General features: G+C 42.3%; 1 protein-coding gene across 2 annotated transcripts in view; it reads right to left on the bottom strand.

Moving 5' to 3' along the window:
* ITSN1 (intersectin 1) overlaps positions 1-16489 on the bottom strand; it is a 139726-nt gene that overhangs the window by 14987 nt on the left and 108250 nt on the right. For both annotated transcript variants that reach the window (XM_066619146.1, XM_066619147.1), the window contains one exon: positions 1648-1769. In XM_066619146.1, coding sequence (XP_066475243.1) covers positions 1648-1769 — 122 coding nt within the window. The remainder of the gene's footprint in view (positions 1-1647; positions 1770-16489) is intronic.

Below are 16489 nucleotides of genomic sequence, written 5' to 3'. Positions count from 1 at the left end.
AATAGGAGAGAGTCAAGGATGCGCTGAACTCCTCTATATTGAAATAAATGGAACTGTATTGTCCTTAATTCCAGAAGGGTAATGCCCACAGCTATCAGCATAGATTGATCAGCACAAACACACAGGCATCCCTTCGTAGTCTATGTTATCCGCTGGCTTCCCAGAATGCATCCATATAGCACCCTGCAGTTGCCAAAATAAATCTTTAACAATGATTTAATGGCAAACTGTATGGTCATGGCATGTATCTTACAAATGTCTTTTAGCACTATTGGTTCTTTATCCATTATTTCCACATATCTATGAATGAGTCTGCTCTGTGGTGCAGAATTCTTTATGAATGTCAAGAAATAGCTCTCCTCAAATTAACTAAGAACAATATCTCTTTTTTTTTTGCCCTGCATGCACCTAGGCTATTGGAAATGATCTGCATTCAAAGCACAATAAAGCCTGGCATCACAATAAAGCCTAGGGCAGGAGGTCTGGTCTAGAGGGTAGAGCCTCCCTTAGCCTGAAGATAACATCAGAAGGTCGCCAAGCTGAGAATGGTGAGACCTTGAAGCAGCTGACAAGCTGAGCTGAGTGATTCCACCTGCTCTTGGTGTGAGCAAGAAGCATCTTGGCTGCCCTCCATGTGAGAGATGGAGCTGCTTGTCAGCCTGCGTGGGAGAACTGGAGGCCAGAAGTGAGACCAAACCTGGAAGATCCATTCTGAAATGTTGTTGGTTCTTGAAAGAGAGAACCTCTATGATTGTAAAAATCCCCTTGAGGGATTTAGAAACGCCTGCCTATGTAAACAGCCTTGAATAAAGTCAGAGGAATAATCCGATGACCAGAAAGGCGGTATATAAATACCTAGTTATTATTATTATCATCATCATGATATTCCTCTGTGCAGGAGCCAGAGAGAGGGCCTTTTCAATGGCAGCACCATGCTTGTGAAATTCTCTCCATGGAGACATATGGCAGACTCCCTCTCTCACCATCTTGAAATGGTGTTTCAAAAACATTGCCTTTTTTTTTTGGACATAGTTCTATATCAATGAAATTGCTAGTTTTTTCACTGCTGCTTTTAGATAAATTTTTATCATGTATTGGGTTTGTGTTTCATTTTCTTAATTTGTTGATCATTTTGTTTGTCCAACATTTTTGCTTGTTTTTAAGCAAGGCTGGGTCAAAAATAAAATTTTAAAAATTTCCAATTACTGGGATGCAAATACTTCATACACGCTGTGTAAATTTAAATGTTGTGTTGGAATAATACCATATATTGATGTCAGCAAAGCACTCACAACCATTATGGGAAAAGGCTGAAAGGAGTTTTTATTAAAGTCTCTAAAAATATCCAACCGTAGCCCACGCTCACGGTCATTGTATTTTGTAATGCAGATTTATTCATATTGAGCAAGGAATTACACATGTCTATTTCTTTAATTATAAATAAAAATATGTAATGTTTAACAAATAACAAACACTAATATATTTGAAAAACATAATACCTAAGGTTACATTGCTAACTTTGTAACTATCAGTTGGACAGACAGGTCTGATTGTATCCCCAAGCCTGACAACTCCCATGCAATTCAGCAGAGGTCAGAGTTTGAAACTCCCAACTACAACCTATTCAAATGGTACAGTTAGCCTCACCTCTGTTACTAACTGTAGGTCATTCACATAGTTCTCTTCTGTTACAATGAGCTCATGGATGTACCCCTGCCGTTTCCTTTCAGTAGGCGTCAACATGTCAAGGAGGTGCAAATCAGCACACCCTGGAAAACACAAGGAAGGCAGCAACATTCACTCAACATTAACAACATCCATGAAAGAACACATTGGATGTTGTGGGGTGAACCTATCCTTGTTACTTGGGCTTAGTTTTCACTGAATTGATAAATCTTTGTCTGGGCCACTTCAGATTGGAGGTCAGGGCTCCCATGATTGAATACTCCTCCATAAAAAAATAAATACCTACACAAAGAAAATCACCAAGTCAGAGAGAAAGCTAGGCTCAGATTTTCCTCACAAAGGAGCGCATTTCCTTTGTTAAGGGACTGTGCATGTGGGTCTACCAACTCAGACAGACCTATGGTGACCTGTTTAAACCAAGAGCTGTCAAGGTGGGGCTTTACAGAAAGCAAAAGATAACGTAAAAAGCACTGTTTGGGAGCACCTCTATTGCACCGAGATGTAAAGCACCATGACATCTAATCACTTTATTTCAGCATAAAAATTTCACTAGGCCAGTGGTCACTTCATCAGATGCATGAAAGTTTATGCTGAAAAAATGGTTTATCTTTGCAGGTTTCCAACTGCAACAAACCACCAAAATCTCAAAGATAAAACACACACACACACACACACAATTTTAGGCAACTGGGCATTGCAGGATGCAGCTCTTAGTGCTATACTTTGGAAGGCATCTTGCATTAAGACTTAATCGCTTTCTTCCTAATGGCTTATATATGACTGCCTAATCCCCAGAGATGTCTGCAGGAGCGCGTGTCACATTTTTAGATCCTAGCACTGAGAGCCCATTCTGGTTCATAGAAGTCCTTAAGGAAGAAGAATACACTTTTTGGGAGCAGAAGGAGCATTTGGTGATGAAGCAGCATTCTGTGAACCCTTTGGATATAACCCTGTAACAGCAGGACATTTGTCCAGGTTCAGATCTGTCAGATCCACTAAGAAGTGAGGTCTTGGTGAAGGTGTTCTTGGAGCTACAAAGAAGTCTAAAAAAATGATAGTCTAACTTGGAGTCCCATAGTCAAGGGGGAAAGTGAGACCCAATTGTTAAAATATTTTAGGGACCACAGATCCATCAACTGCCCTGTGATGAGTTGGAGGTGAAGAACCCAGAGAGACATAAGCCCCCCACCTTGCCAAACATACCTTTTCTGTTGTAATGATTTCGCAATTTGATTTTATGCAAGTCGCTTTTGAACTTCAGTCTTATTGGCTGAAGAGCAGGGTACAAACGCTTTAAATAATTTTTTTTTTTAGTGGTATGTTTATAGTGCTCTGATGGTGACCCCAAAAAGCGAAGTACAGGTCATGCCTTGTTATCCACTGATGTTCCGTTCCGGAACCGCCAGTGAATAAAAAAAAAATCAGTGGATACCAAATCAGCGGAAAAATAGCTTTGAAAACCCACTTCTGTGTTTCTTGCTTCTTCATTGTTGCCCCAAAGTGCATTGGTATAGACCAGTGGTTCCCAACCATTAGGAGCTCAGCAACCACTAAGGCAAAATTTTGAGATGGTGGGGACCACATGCAACCCCCCACCCTTGCACACAAAAAATACAATTAAATTTGTTATACATAAGAAGATTATTTAATAATTAATGTGATGGTTGTGTTTGCATATGCTTCACTAGCTGTGAAAGTCTTGGGTTTACATGGAACACATGGAACACATAATAATTCCCCCCCCAACTCAGAGGTTTTCACACCCACCCAATTCAATCCAGTCTGTTTTCCCCCACACCAGACCACATTACGCACAGCCCTTGCCTCTTTAAAGTGTGGAAAAGCACCTCAAAAAGGGAGAGGGTAAGTACAAGGGGATTATAGACAAGTCATACAAGGTAGTTAAATGAGCCAACAAAAAGCACACACATCCCTCCACAGTTCCTTTTGTTACACAGCCCTGGCCCTGCTCCCCCCCCACTTGTGAGTCCAGAGTCCTTAGGAAAGTGTTCAACACAATTTAGGCAGGTGGGTCCTGAAGGAGAAGAGACGTGTGAAGGAAGCACCAGCTCAGAGAGACATCCCAGAATGGCTGCTGCATGTCTCAGGAAGAAAAGTCTTTTTGGTGTGCACTGCAAAGTCTTTAGGGGGAAAAAAGCCTTTCTTCACTTCCTGTTCTAATTGCTGTCATGCTCTAGCTGTGGACTACTTTGGTTGGAGCTAAGAGAGTGTGAGCAAGCCTATAGGCAGGCTGCAGCCACAAAACAACAGCTGCCTACTCTGCCATTAGTCCGTGAAACTCCTTGCCCCAGGATGTGATGATGGTGTCTAGACTACATGCCTTTAAAAGGGGATTGGAGAAATTTCTGGAGAAGTTCATCACAGCCACAGTGTGACTAACAGCCCCATTCTAGGCATGTCTACTCAGAAGTAAGTCCCATTATAGTCAATGGGGCTTACCCCATGTAAGCATGCATAGGATTGCAATCTGAGGAGATAGGGGAACTGGTCAAGTGTGGGGTGGGGGAGGGCTCCCCATGGACAAAGCTGCTGCTGCTCTTTGAGGAGGAAGAGTCAGGGGTTGCACCTGCTGTACTTGGCTACGGTGGTGCCTGTTCTGCAACGTCTGGGATTGCTTCTCCTCAGGTGGGCAGCTTGCAGTAAGACAGCAGAGGTGCTGCCTGTTTCCCTCTCCAAAAGGAGCACCAAAACCTGGTTGCCTGGATCCCTTGCTCTACCCCTGGGTTTTAGAAGAGCACATCCAGGGGCCCCAATCCTGTCAACTGGGGAGGGGGTACCAGGGCTGGGGGTTGAACATACTGTTTCTCCCCTCTCCTGCTGCCACACTGCCTCCAACTCCCTTCTGGCCAACTGGAGTTCGGACTCCCAGGGAAATCACATCCAGAGAAACCCACTCCCAGGGAAATCCCCCCAGCCAGCCAGCCAGCCAGCAATGCCTTTGGGAGCCTGTTCCTTCTCCTCCTCCTCCTCCTCTCTCCCATTCCTCCCCTCCTCAGGCCCCCCCACCTCCTCCTCCTCCTCCAGTGGCGGCAGCCCCCTGCCCACCCAAGAGACTTCCCAAGCTGGCTACAGTCCTGATTTGACTCCTGAAAAACCAGGCTGCGAGGGCTCACCTCAAGGCACAGGGTCAAGGAATGGAGGCAGCAGGTTGGAGGCAGCGGCGGCAGGGCACCTCTCCTCTGCGTGCAGCTGAGCCAGGAGGCTGCACAAACGCACGCACCTTACAAGGCGCCTGCGCTTCACTTTTTCGCTTGTCTGGGCACTCACAGACAAGGAGGGAAGGGAAGTGGAGGGGGGAGGCAGGAGAGAGAGAAAGGTTATGCTCTGATTGGCTCTGAACTGCTCTGATTCGCTGCTGGCGCTGCAGAGGCTTTTTTTCTCCCTGGAAGGGCATTTTGTTTTCTTTTTTCACCAGAGAGGTCACAGACCACCTGGGAGGGCGCTGTGGAGCACCAGTGGTCCGCAGACCACGGGTTGGGAACCCTAGGTATAGACACTATACCGCATTCAGCCACTAGATGAGGTGACTAATGAAATCTAGTGGAACGGAATTGGTTGGCAACCTTCAGTCTCAAAAGACTATGGTATAAGCCTATAGCACCTGGTATTCCTTGGTGGTCTCCCATCCAAGTACTAACCAGGCCTGACCCTGCTTAGCTTCCGAGATCAGACAAGATCAGGCATATGCAGGGTCAACCCTGGAATTATAATTATTTAACAGCAGGAAGGTAGGAAATTGGTTTTTAACTTTTTTTTACTTGTTACAAGGCATTTAAAAGTGAACCCCAGTATCAGTGGTAAGTCAAATCAGTGGATACTGAGGTCAGACCTGTCTCAAGCTTGTGCTGACTGCTGAATAAGAACGTTAATTCTTGCAGTATGAAAATAGTAAGTGGCGGGATACTTCTGAGCACCAGCTGCAGGAAGGGCTGGCCTTAGGAGTGCAGGGCCCAATTCTGTACAGTCCTTACAGGGCCCATTTGTTTTGCAGGGCCCCCACTGCACACCTCCCCACTTACCATGTTGAGTCAAGAGGCAGCAGCCCAGGCAAGGTGAGGCATCAGCTGCCAGTGTGGCACCCAAAAGTAGATCAGAAGTGACATGCTGATGCTGTCGTGTCACCGCCAATTGCTTTTGGGCCAACTGGAGATCCACTAGCTGCACTGGCCTGTGCATGTAAGACTCCATGCACAATGCCAGCTGTGGGTAGCCTACCTTCTACCGCAGTGTGGGGCCCTATTTGACCAAGTTGGTCAATTTGGCCTAAAGCCGGCCCTAGTTGCAGGGAAGCAATTTTGGGAGAGAAGTATGCATTTTTTCCAGCATGTGTTGGGGTACCTATGGGAAACAGAATGCAGGACTAGATGGTCTTTGGTCTGATCCAGCAGGGCTTTTTCTTATATTATTTTGTTTGCTTCTTTTTAAACATTTCTATCCCACCATTCCCCTTGTTTCCAAGGCATCCAAAGTGCCTAGCGTGATTAAAACAATACAACCAGCCAAATAATACAAGAAACTACAAGAAAATAGCAGCAACACAAAATCAAAACACAGAAGGCGCTAAGCAAAAAACTAAACGTAAAAAAAAACAAGAAAAAGCAAAAAGGTCTCTAACCCCTGCCAAAAGACCAAATGGGAGGGTGCCATTTTTAATCCAAAGAAGAGGAACTTCCAAAGCTTTGGTACCACCACAGAAAGGACTAATGGCAGCACCCATAAGAGGGCACCCTCAGATGATCTCAGGGGGCAAACCATCTCACATGGTCCCTCAGATAATGATCTTAAGCAATAAAGGGTTTTAAAGGTCAGCACTAGCCACCTTGAATTGCATCTGTAAATAAACACACAGCCAGTGCAGACATAGGAGCAGCAGCCTGACACAGCTATAGCAACCCCATTATAGTAATTGAGTCTTGATGTTACCATTGTGTGGAATGCAATGATCAGGTCTGGCCAACTCAGGAAAGGACACAGTTGGTGCACCAATCTATGCTGGACAAAAAGCCTCCCCTCCCCTGGCCACCACTGCAACCTGACAGGAGCAGCAAAGAATCTAGGAGGATGCCCAAATTGTGAACCTATTCCTGCAGTGCAACCCCATTCAGAAAAGGTTGATAATCCAATGCCTGCATAATAGATCTCCAGACCAAAATGACCTCTGTTTTCTCCAAAGTCAATTTCAGCCTGTTTCCCTTCATCCAGTCCATACCCTAACCCCAGATAATGTTCTAGGATTCCACAGGCTCACCAGGTAGTATTGAGAGATAGAAGTGAATTTCATGTAGATGCTTAGCAACATGGGGGGGGGAGGGAGCAGAATAAATTCCTTTGGCACACCACAAACCAAATGCCAGAGTGCTGACTGGAGGGACTCCTATTATCACCTTCTGGAATCTGTCAGCCAGAGAGGACCAGAGCCATCAAAAAACAGTGCCTCCAAGTCCCAAACCAGCTGACTAGAAGGTTACCCTTGTTCAGGGGTTGGCAATCTTTTTTTTTTTTTTTTTAAAGGGGGCCAGACATATGGCAGTGACATCATCATATCACTGTTAAACTTCCAGGTTGCCGAGCAGCCAGAAGTGGCCCATGTGGAGCTTGGCTTGGAGGGCAAAGTCTCCCTCCCAGTTTGCCACACACCTGATAGGAAACGGCAGAGCTCTGCGAGCCCAGGTGGCTCTGCCATTCCCTGTCTGGCTGCGGCAACTTGGGTAGGAGGCTTTGCCTTCCAAGTCAAGCTCCATGTGGCTGGGCTTCAATTGGCAGACCAGATGACTTTGGCCAACAGGTCAGAACCAGTCTGAGGGCCATTGATTGCTGACCACTGCCCTTTTTTGAACACTGCTGAATCACAGGACCACACATCTCCTGTCTATTCCCCAACTTAGATCATCCACCAGGGTGACCAAGGCTGTCCCAAGGTAAGCCTGAATTAAGATTGTAAGGGGTCCAGATAAACCATTTCATCTAGGAAGTGGCATGCCACTTCCAGCTTAGTTGTCTCGAAATGGAAGGTTTGACACTGGCTGGGAATTCTTCAGCACATTAGAATCTACAGAGGGGGTTTTTTCCCAGAAGGGAGGAAACCACTGCCAGTTTCAAAAGCTGTCAACAACATCTACTCATTCAAAAATGAGCAACTCATCAGCTCAGGTTTGTTCTATCCCAGGCAGAACCAGTGAACAATTCTGGGCAGAAATCTAATGGACAAACAGACGACCTCACATTCCACAGGATTCTGTTTACATCTCCAGGTTGTACAAGATGAAATGTATCCATAGTCATATATTCCATAATAGTTCACCACTGGAACCGTTAATGTGGCATTCAAATTGTGATGGATGTGAGTGATTTTATCCGCAAAGTGGCCAGCAAGCTGGTCACAGCAAGTGGTCACAGGCCAAGTTCTTATAAAACAGATTTTGATTAATATATTCTCCAAGACAATGCATATAAAATATTTTTTTATCTTTGAATGAGTTTTCTTCATGTTAATTCTTCCTTTGACAGCCAGTTTCAACACTATGTTGCCCATGGCCCGAGCACAAAAAGCTGTTCATGCAAGTTGTGATTTTTCTTTTCATAGAACAGGAGCCATAACTGTTTGCTGGTTTGCTGCTTCAATGTTATACTGTTGTCAGGAACAGCTGTAGTGTGGGAATGTGCGTCATGCCACCAGCAGAATCACCTATAGAAGAATTCTCTCTGAAGAAAAAAATATCTGATCCCATTGTCTCAGCCAAAGGGCTGAGCAGTTCTGCTCGTAATAGCAGCAAGGAAAGAGTGTAGAAATGTCACCACACCACATAATATAAACCAGTTGTCCTGCTCACAGTATGGGCCTATTAATATGCTACACTCAGGGTTAATTCTTACGGTTTCTCTTCCATATCAATCCATTTCTCTGGTAAATTTTGGGGTTTTCTAACAGTAAGTTTTATTTTCTTCTCAGCAAAAGTGTTTTCTTTAAAAAAGAAAAAATACTGATGCTCCTTCAGCATAAATGAAAATCTAGTGTTTTAGGGAGCCTTTCAATATAGGAATACCTATACAGAACATCCAAGAAGGCTGACCTTCAGATGTTGATCATGTGCTAGTGACATGAGTTGCATTTCAGCCCAGCTACTGTGCTGTACCACAAGACTTCCATAGGAGCTGGGGGAGGGGAATGGCAGGCCATCATTGTCACGGTATAAGGGAAGAGCAAGCCTAGGTCTGGTTCTCATAGTATAAGAACCATGACTTTGATGTCTCATGACATCAGTGACCTGATGATGAACCAGTCTTCTCCACCCACTGTGGGCAACGTTGGTTCATGATCTTATAGCATAACATCTGGGCTCGTCTCCAGCTCTCCCTTGCAACGGTGGCAGCAAGCTGATAGGGAATTGAACTTTCCACCAATCATCCTTCAAGAAATAAATTACTCTTCATTCTATACCACCCATGCACATAGCACTTTACAGAGTTACAAAGGCAACATCTATGGCCCTGCTTACAATATAAATTATTATTTATATTGAAAGTACTGTGGAAGCAACAGAGGCCAGGCAAAAGCGAGGGGGGAATGTGGGTCAGTGCTTGAACCTTGGATACGGTTGGGAATGAAGATTAAGCGACTGTCACTCCACACAAAGAGCACATTCTGTGCTCCATTGCTTTGTCTCCCTGCTCCTGACAGACCCATCTAAGCTTTCACACTTGGCTTTTGGTGCATGACCCTTACAACAGAGAACCACATCACTTAAAGACCACAGACTTCATATATAGCTTTTCTTTCCATTGACTGTTAGCAACATTGCTGTGAAGTGTCAAATATCATTCTTAAGATATTTAATTGATCCAAATAATGTGAGTGGAGCACTGGTCCAACAGAAAGGGCCCTCATATGCCACACACATCAAAATCAAACTAACAACAGTGTACCTTTTCTTGTGAATTTGTTTGCAGTTTCATAAGCAGCCCCCTTTTTGCATCAGCTAAAAATAAAATGAACAAAGTTGTCTTTCCTTATTTTGTCAGGACACAGAGCCAAAGCACGTCCCACAATAGGGATCTTGTGGATAAAAGAGAAGGAATTTAAAGAAAAGGAGTCCACAGCTATAATAGTAATATCTTCTTTTTTTGACATGAAAACGTACACATTTTCAAAAGGCGGTAACTAAAAGAGTTAAATGTCTGTTTCTACCAAGCAAAGCAGTAAGTATATGCCTAAAATTCATTTGTACCTAACTCCAGAGTCAATTAGCTTCACTCTAAGTTTGTTGCTTCATAATGCCCACACTGTTGTTTCATAATGTCAACATTATAAGGCTGGGTACGTCGCCCCTAAAGTTCCAGTGTTCTGCTATATTCGGGCTTTCCAAGTTACACCTCTCAACACTCCCTTCTCATTTCCAGCATCCCTGAACTACTCACTCCTCTGCTAGTTACTGGCAAATTTACCAAATTAGCATAACATGATTAGAAGGACAGTACTATACTAATGACTGCTCTTTCTACTCAGTCATCACTCTTCCCCTGCATTCTTTGGGTTCTGGACAGAAATGTCACAGATCCATTGCTACCCATTCATTTCATGGTCTTATGATCATACCATTCTCAAAAATAGTCTCTCTACATATCTGCAGGATAGGCGTACATATGTATCTGACCAGAGATTATCATGCATTCTGACAACATAGAAAAATGTTTCTAGCACAGTAAATTTGTCGGTCCTTATGGTGCTACAAAACTCTTTTGTTTGCTGCAACAGATTAATATGGATGCCCCTCTGGAACTTATCAATTGTATTTGCTCCCTGAGAGAACCAAATTAACTTCAGTCCCCAAATACGCTCTTTCTACAAGTGAGCTGTGTAACAGAAACAGAACACACAACTGCAGCTTATTTCCCCAAAAGAAAGGAATAACGAACAGCACGTATAATAAAAGAGAGTTTGTGGCTTTTAATTTAGAGAGGAAAGAAACCTAAGTGTGGATATGATCAAAGTTATAAAGTCACAACTGGTTGGGACTCAGGGAAACCCAATAATGTTGATTAGAAATGTATTCAGGACTGACAAAGTAAAGTACACCTTCCATTAATGTATGGAAACACAAGGTGGAAATGAGCTTACATGACATTAAAAAAGGATTGGATGCAATCTTTGAAAGCCCTATGGCACAATCTGATTTACAGCGCAATTATCTGAGTTGATACAGAGGAATATGGCGACTGAATATGTAATTCCCATTAAGCATAGTAACACTTGTCCTCTGAGAGATCAATCCTCCATGACTGTCCTCTTTGATTGGAGACAAAAAGAGAGGGTGACTATTGTCCTCACACATGCCTTGTGAGCGGCTTGGTTCTGTTGGATTTTGGCACAAATAGCAATTCTTTTGTTATTTTCACTTGTCTCAAGATGAGGATTATTGATCAAAGAATCCAGATAAGAACCAAGAGAACTGTGGAACTTGCCTTGACCAAATGCTTCTCGCTTCTTGAATTTGCACACTGAGGAGCAGCTCAAATAAAAAATCTGAACTAATCTGTCATTTCCTGACTGGTCGAATATCAGTCACTCTCCATTTAACATTTGGAATGAAGGGGTCACAACTGAATCCTTTTATACACCCAATTCTCTTGGAAGCTACCTTTGAAAACTATTGTGTAGTGACTTCCCAATCATATCTTTGTTTGCTTCTTAACACAGGACAACATCTAGTCATTTCTTACAGGGTTCTCATACTTATAGTTCTGGCTCCTTAAACGCATTCCAAGTTATTGCAATATGAGACCTGACTCTTCAGAAGTCTTAAAGATGATTCACACACATGATACCTCCTATGCATTTATTCACTCCAGTGTCAAATCAACACAATCAGTGCAATGTGTGAATAGTAATGTCTGGACAGCAATCTGAATGACCTCTGCAAACCCAGAAGCTCCAAAAGAGAAATTCCTAAATTCCAGAAATTGCCCCAGATCAGATCTCAGTTCACATGTTTCAGTGCTCCTTAAATAAGATTGAAACATCTGCAGTAACTTCTATAACATGTGGGGTTTAAATTTGTAATTGTATTGCATGGCATGCACAAAGATCATAATGACAAACTAAATAGACCTGAAACTCAAATAAACATTATAATGGTAATGATCAATCACAAAAAGTCACCTGGGTCTCACCCTAACACTCTAGAGTTGCTTCATAAGGTTCATAAAACCTGTATCCCTATCCCATAGCTCACTGCATTGCATCCTTCACATCATCCTGTCGTAAACAATTTACTCATTATTATCAGTTCAATTTGTTTTGGTCATAATAGAACAGAAAATAGAATACTACACATAAAGTGATCAAAGCAGTAAACAAATACAAAAGAACTCACGTTACAATTGTGAGCCTTGTGACCTGTGACCAAAACAGCAAAATTCACAATTATTGCTATTTTGCCAAGTCAAGCTCTTAAGTTGGCTGACTGGATCAGCACCCATAATTTGATGGGAGTTACTGTAGAACCGATTTCAAATATTCTCATAAACGCAGCTGAACATTATTCAGGAATGTCTTACCCCACAAATAAGAGATCAAAAGGCACTTAATGATACTGCTGAGAGTATGTGTTAGAATGTTTAAAATCCTTAAAGTCCTCTAAAATCAAAGTATATCACATAATTTTCCAATCTTGGCTGAAATTGCATACCATGTACTAGCTTTCCATTAGGCAACAAAGATACATCTCTGTGTAAAAATATCTCTCAAGCCTCCTGATCCCAATAATTCCTTGAAAAGTCATATGATTGGCTCAAAGATTCAATTTAGTGGAACCAGGTGCTTTAACGTCAAAATTAATTGAGAATTTACATGTAAACAGAGCTCTGGCAACCAGCTCCTGTCATACTTATTTTAAGCCACAAAAAAAGAACAAATTATCATCTCAACTGAAAGCACTCCTATCAATGGTATCAACATGAGAGAAGATGAACTGCTAGGGATTTCTAGGATAACTTTCATTCTGAAAAAAATACTCAGTTTAATGGCTCTATAAAACCCTCAAAACTTTAGTACATCAGATCTGTGTAAATACTATGGAGTTTATCTGACATTTCATCAGTCATAATGAAGAAAACCAATTTTAATGGGACTTTGGGCGCAATCCTAACCAACTTTCCAGCATTGACATAGCTGTGCCAATGTGGTGTGCACTGCATCCTGCAGTGGGATGTAGTCAAGGTAGTCAAGGTAAGGGCATGTTTGTTACCTTACCTTGGGCCTGCATTGCAGCTAAGTAGTCAAGGCCTCCTCAAGGTTAAGGGCACGCTTGTTACCTTATCTTGGGCCTGCACTGTGGCTAGGTCCGTGCTGGAACATTGGTTAGGTTTGCACCCTTAGTCATGACTAACTAAGGGCACAAGCCTAACCAGGTCTACTCAGGTCCTATTTTGTTCAATGGGGCTTACTCTCAGGAAAGTGTGGCAAGGATTGCAGCCTAAATTTATGATACAACTCTTACAGGCAGTGGCGTCGCTAGGGAGTGTGGAGGGAGTAGGCCGCACTGGGTAATGCGCACAGGGGGTGGGTGACACCACTTGTGACCAAAAACGCAGTTTGTAGGAATAATACCATCATGTTACATACCATTCAACGTATAATTTACAGCAGAATGCAACGAAAACACCGGAGTGAAATATCTACATTCTATCAAGAGTTATGACCAAAAAATCAGAAAATAAAAATGTGGCTTATGTAACAAAAAAGTACATTTCCTTAATTTAAAACGGACCACTGAGACGAATTGCTTTAAGAGCCAATGAGAAGTTATTATGACACAGCATGGAACCAATAAGGTGTTAGTAAGGTGACACTACTATTGACCAAAACTGCTGAAATTGAGGTTTGTAGGAATGATGCCATCATGTCATATACCACTCAATGTGCAATTTACAGCAGAATGCAATGAAACAAATCATGTTGAAATACCTGTGTTCTATCAAAAAGTATAGTCAAAAAACCAGCAGGGTGGGGTGACGGTACATCACCACACCCACAACCCAGGTTGTTGTCCCACCAACTGCATGGAAGGTGACACGCTGGCTTACTGCATCGGGTGACACAAACCCTGGTGATGCCACTGCTTACAGGCGATTCTATCCTCAGAAGTAAGTCTCTCTATGTTAAGTGGGCTTTCTCCAGGCATAGACTTGCAGCTTTAGTTTCTAAAACTATTGATACCAGCGCCATCTGACTGCTCCCACATAATTTCCAGAACTTCAATACAACAAACATTAATTCTTTCGTCTTTAGATGAATTCTCCAAACTCCTGCACAGCTTCACTTAATAAGATTTGACCTATTCATGCAAATGTGCTGTGTATATGTTGCCATTATAAGGCCAAAAGTAATCCTTTTACAACCCGATCCTATGGAGAAGGGGTTAATGACACTTTCACTCTTGTAAAACTTTGCAAGAGATGCCACAAGAGGCAGAAGTGCCACAACTCTGCTGATGGACCCTTATGCTCCCACTAGACCAGGTAAGATAGTGGTAGTTGGGGGGGGGGGAGGCTGGAAGGAACATGTACTATTGTGTGCAACCTGCACTAGTATCCTATCCCCCTCCTAACACACCCCTTTTTCTCATTGGAGAGGCACCAGCTCAAGAGTTGGTGCAGGTTGGAAGAGACCCACTGGCAAGTTGCAGTCTTACCCAGAGGTAAAGGAAAATATTTCCTCTTACCTCTCCCAAGCTTCCCAATCTGCCCCCTATTGTATGCACCTTTTTGGCACAGCTGCACCTGCAGGGGTGGGGGGAGAGAGGATTGGGCTCTTAGTTTTATTGTATAATTTGTGATCTGAAAACAAAATTGCTGAAGGCAGCTAAAATGTAGTGTAAACTGATCTGCATGTGGAAGAAAAGCACCATGTCATAAATTTCTTTAACAGCAGCACAGGGTCAGAACCTATCATTTAATTTTGAAATAATATACTTTACAACAATGTAAATGAGAAAAGGGCAAGGATACAACATTGTAATTTCCCCTAGTGGCTGGAAGACTATTTGCCATCTGTAAGAGCAGTTATGATTTTTAAAGACATATCTGAACGTAGAATTGCAATTGGTACCTGTAATCTGAGGTCAATATTAACTTTAAACAGCTTCCCATACTTAAGGTATTTACTGCCAATTCTGTATTAGCCACTCATTCATTTTGCAGCTGTCTTAATCCTTCTCTTATGCATTCAGAATTGAACCAGACATGTCCAGCATAACTGGAATAAGCATGTTTAGTTGAAGCCTCAAAGATACTTTAATGTTTTCATAATGTCTTGCAAGTACAACTAAAATTCTGGGGAAATTTTTAAGGTTAAAAAATGAATTTCAGAAACACAAAAGTTAATCTAGTAGTTCTATCCTTCATACCTTCAGCCAACATACCATCCTATTCTGGGCACCTTATCTCCACTTTTAGATGAATTTGACCTGGGAAAGATCTCTTCTTCTGCATACACACCCCAGTAAAAGCTGATCACTGCTGTCATATGGCAGCACCTCAGATAATTTTACCATTGCATGTGGAAGGATGAACGAAATATTTTCAGCAAAAACTTGCACAGTAGACAGAAATGTAAATCTCCATTTTGATTTTTAGTTCCTATACTGTTCGTAACCTGAATGTATAAAGGTTCTTCGTAAACTGTATACCTACCAGATTGACTTTAACACTCCTCAAAGGCAAGAGATATAGTTTTTTTTAATCTCCCCAGCGTGAATTACTTAGAAATTAAATTTCTATTTTCCATAGAATTAAAGGTGCAAATGCTTTACAATAAGTTATAGCAGTGGTTCTCAGACTTTTAGCACCAGGACCCACTTTTTAGAATGAGAATCTGTCAGAACACACTGCATGGGATGTCATGTCCGGAAGTGACAACTTCAAGCAGGAAAATTTTTTAACAATCCTAGGCTACAATCCTATCCACACTTACCCAGGAGTAAATCCCATTTACTATCATTGTTAAAAGCATAGATCTGTAACATTTTTCCAAATGCTGTCACATACCATGGTAGCATAACAAGTCTAATATACTAAAAATAAAATACTTAAGTGAATGGGGCTCACAACCTACCTAAGTGGGTCCCAACCCACAGTTGAGAAACAATTATTGCATTCACAAACTAACTTGTGAGGTTAGGTTACTTCCTTAACTAAGGGCACAATCCTAACCAGGCCCACTCAGAAGTAAGTCCTATTTTGTTCAATGGGACTTACTCTCAGGAAAATGTGGTTAGGATTGCAGCCTAATTTTCCTTAACTAATGTGCAGAGCAGGAGTCTCCAAACTAAGGCCCTGGGGACCACATCCAGCCTGCAGCAACCTCTGTCAGAGCATTTGGTAATGTTTGACATTTTTACTCATATATTTCTCAGTTTAGGCACAGCATTGTTTTTGTAATTGTCTCCTTTTCTTTTGTTCTGAATCACATCATACTGATCACAGAAAAGATTCAAGTAAAACTTATTCATTCGTTTAGATTTCATTCATTCATTCATTCATTCATAAAATTGATTATTTTGACCCAGGAAAACATGTAAAATATACAATGTAGCCCTTGTACTGAAAAGTTTGGAGACTCCTGGTGTAGAGAATCCAGGTGAGATCACCAGCATGCTTATGGCTTTAGCACAGGGGTGTCAAACTCATTTCATACAGAGGGCCGAATAGCATTCATGATGCTTGCTGAGGGCCGAAAGTGATGTCATTAGGCAGGAAGTGATATCATCAAACAGTTCATGACCAA

This window comes from Tiliqua scincoides, chromosome 3, assembly GCF_035046505.1.
Source record: "Tiliqua scincoides isolate rTilSci1 chromosome 3, rTilSci1.hap2, whole genome shotgun sequence".
In the NCBI taxonomy this organism is placed as follows: domain Eukaryota; kingdom Metazoa; phylum Chordata; class Lepidosauria; order Squamata; family Scincidae; genus Tiliqua; species Tiliqua scincoides.
Note: the sequence above shows the minus strand (reverse complement) of the source record. Positions and strands in the feature narration are given on the sequence as shown.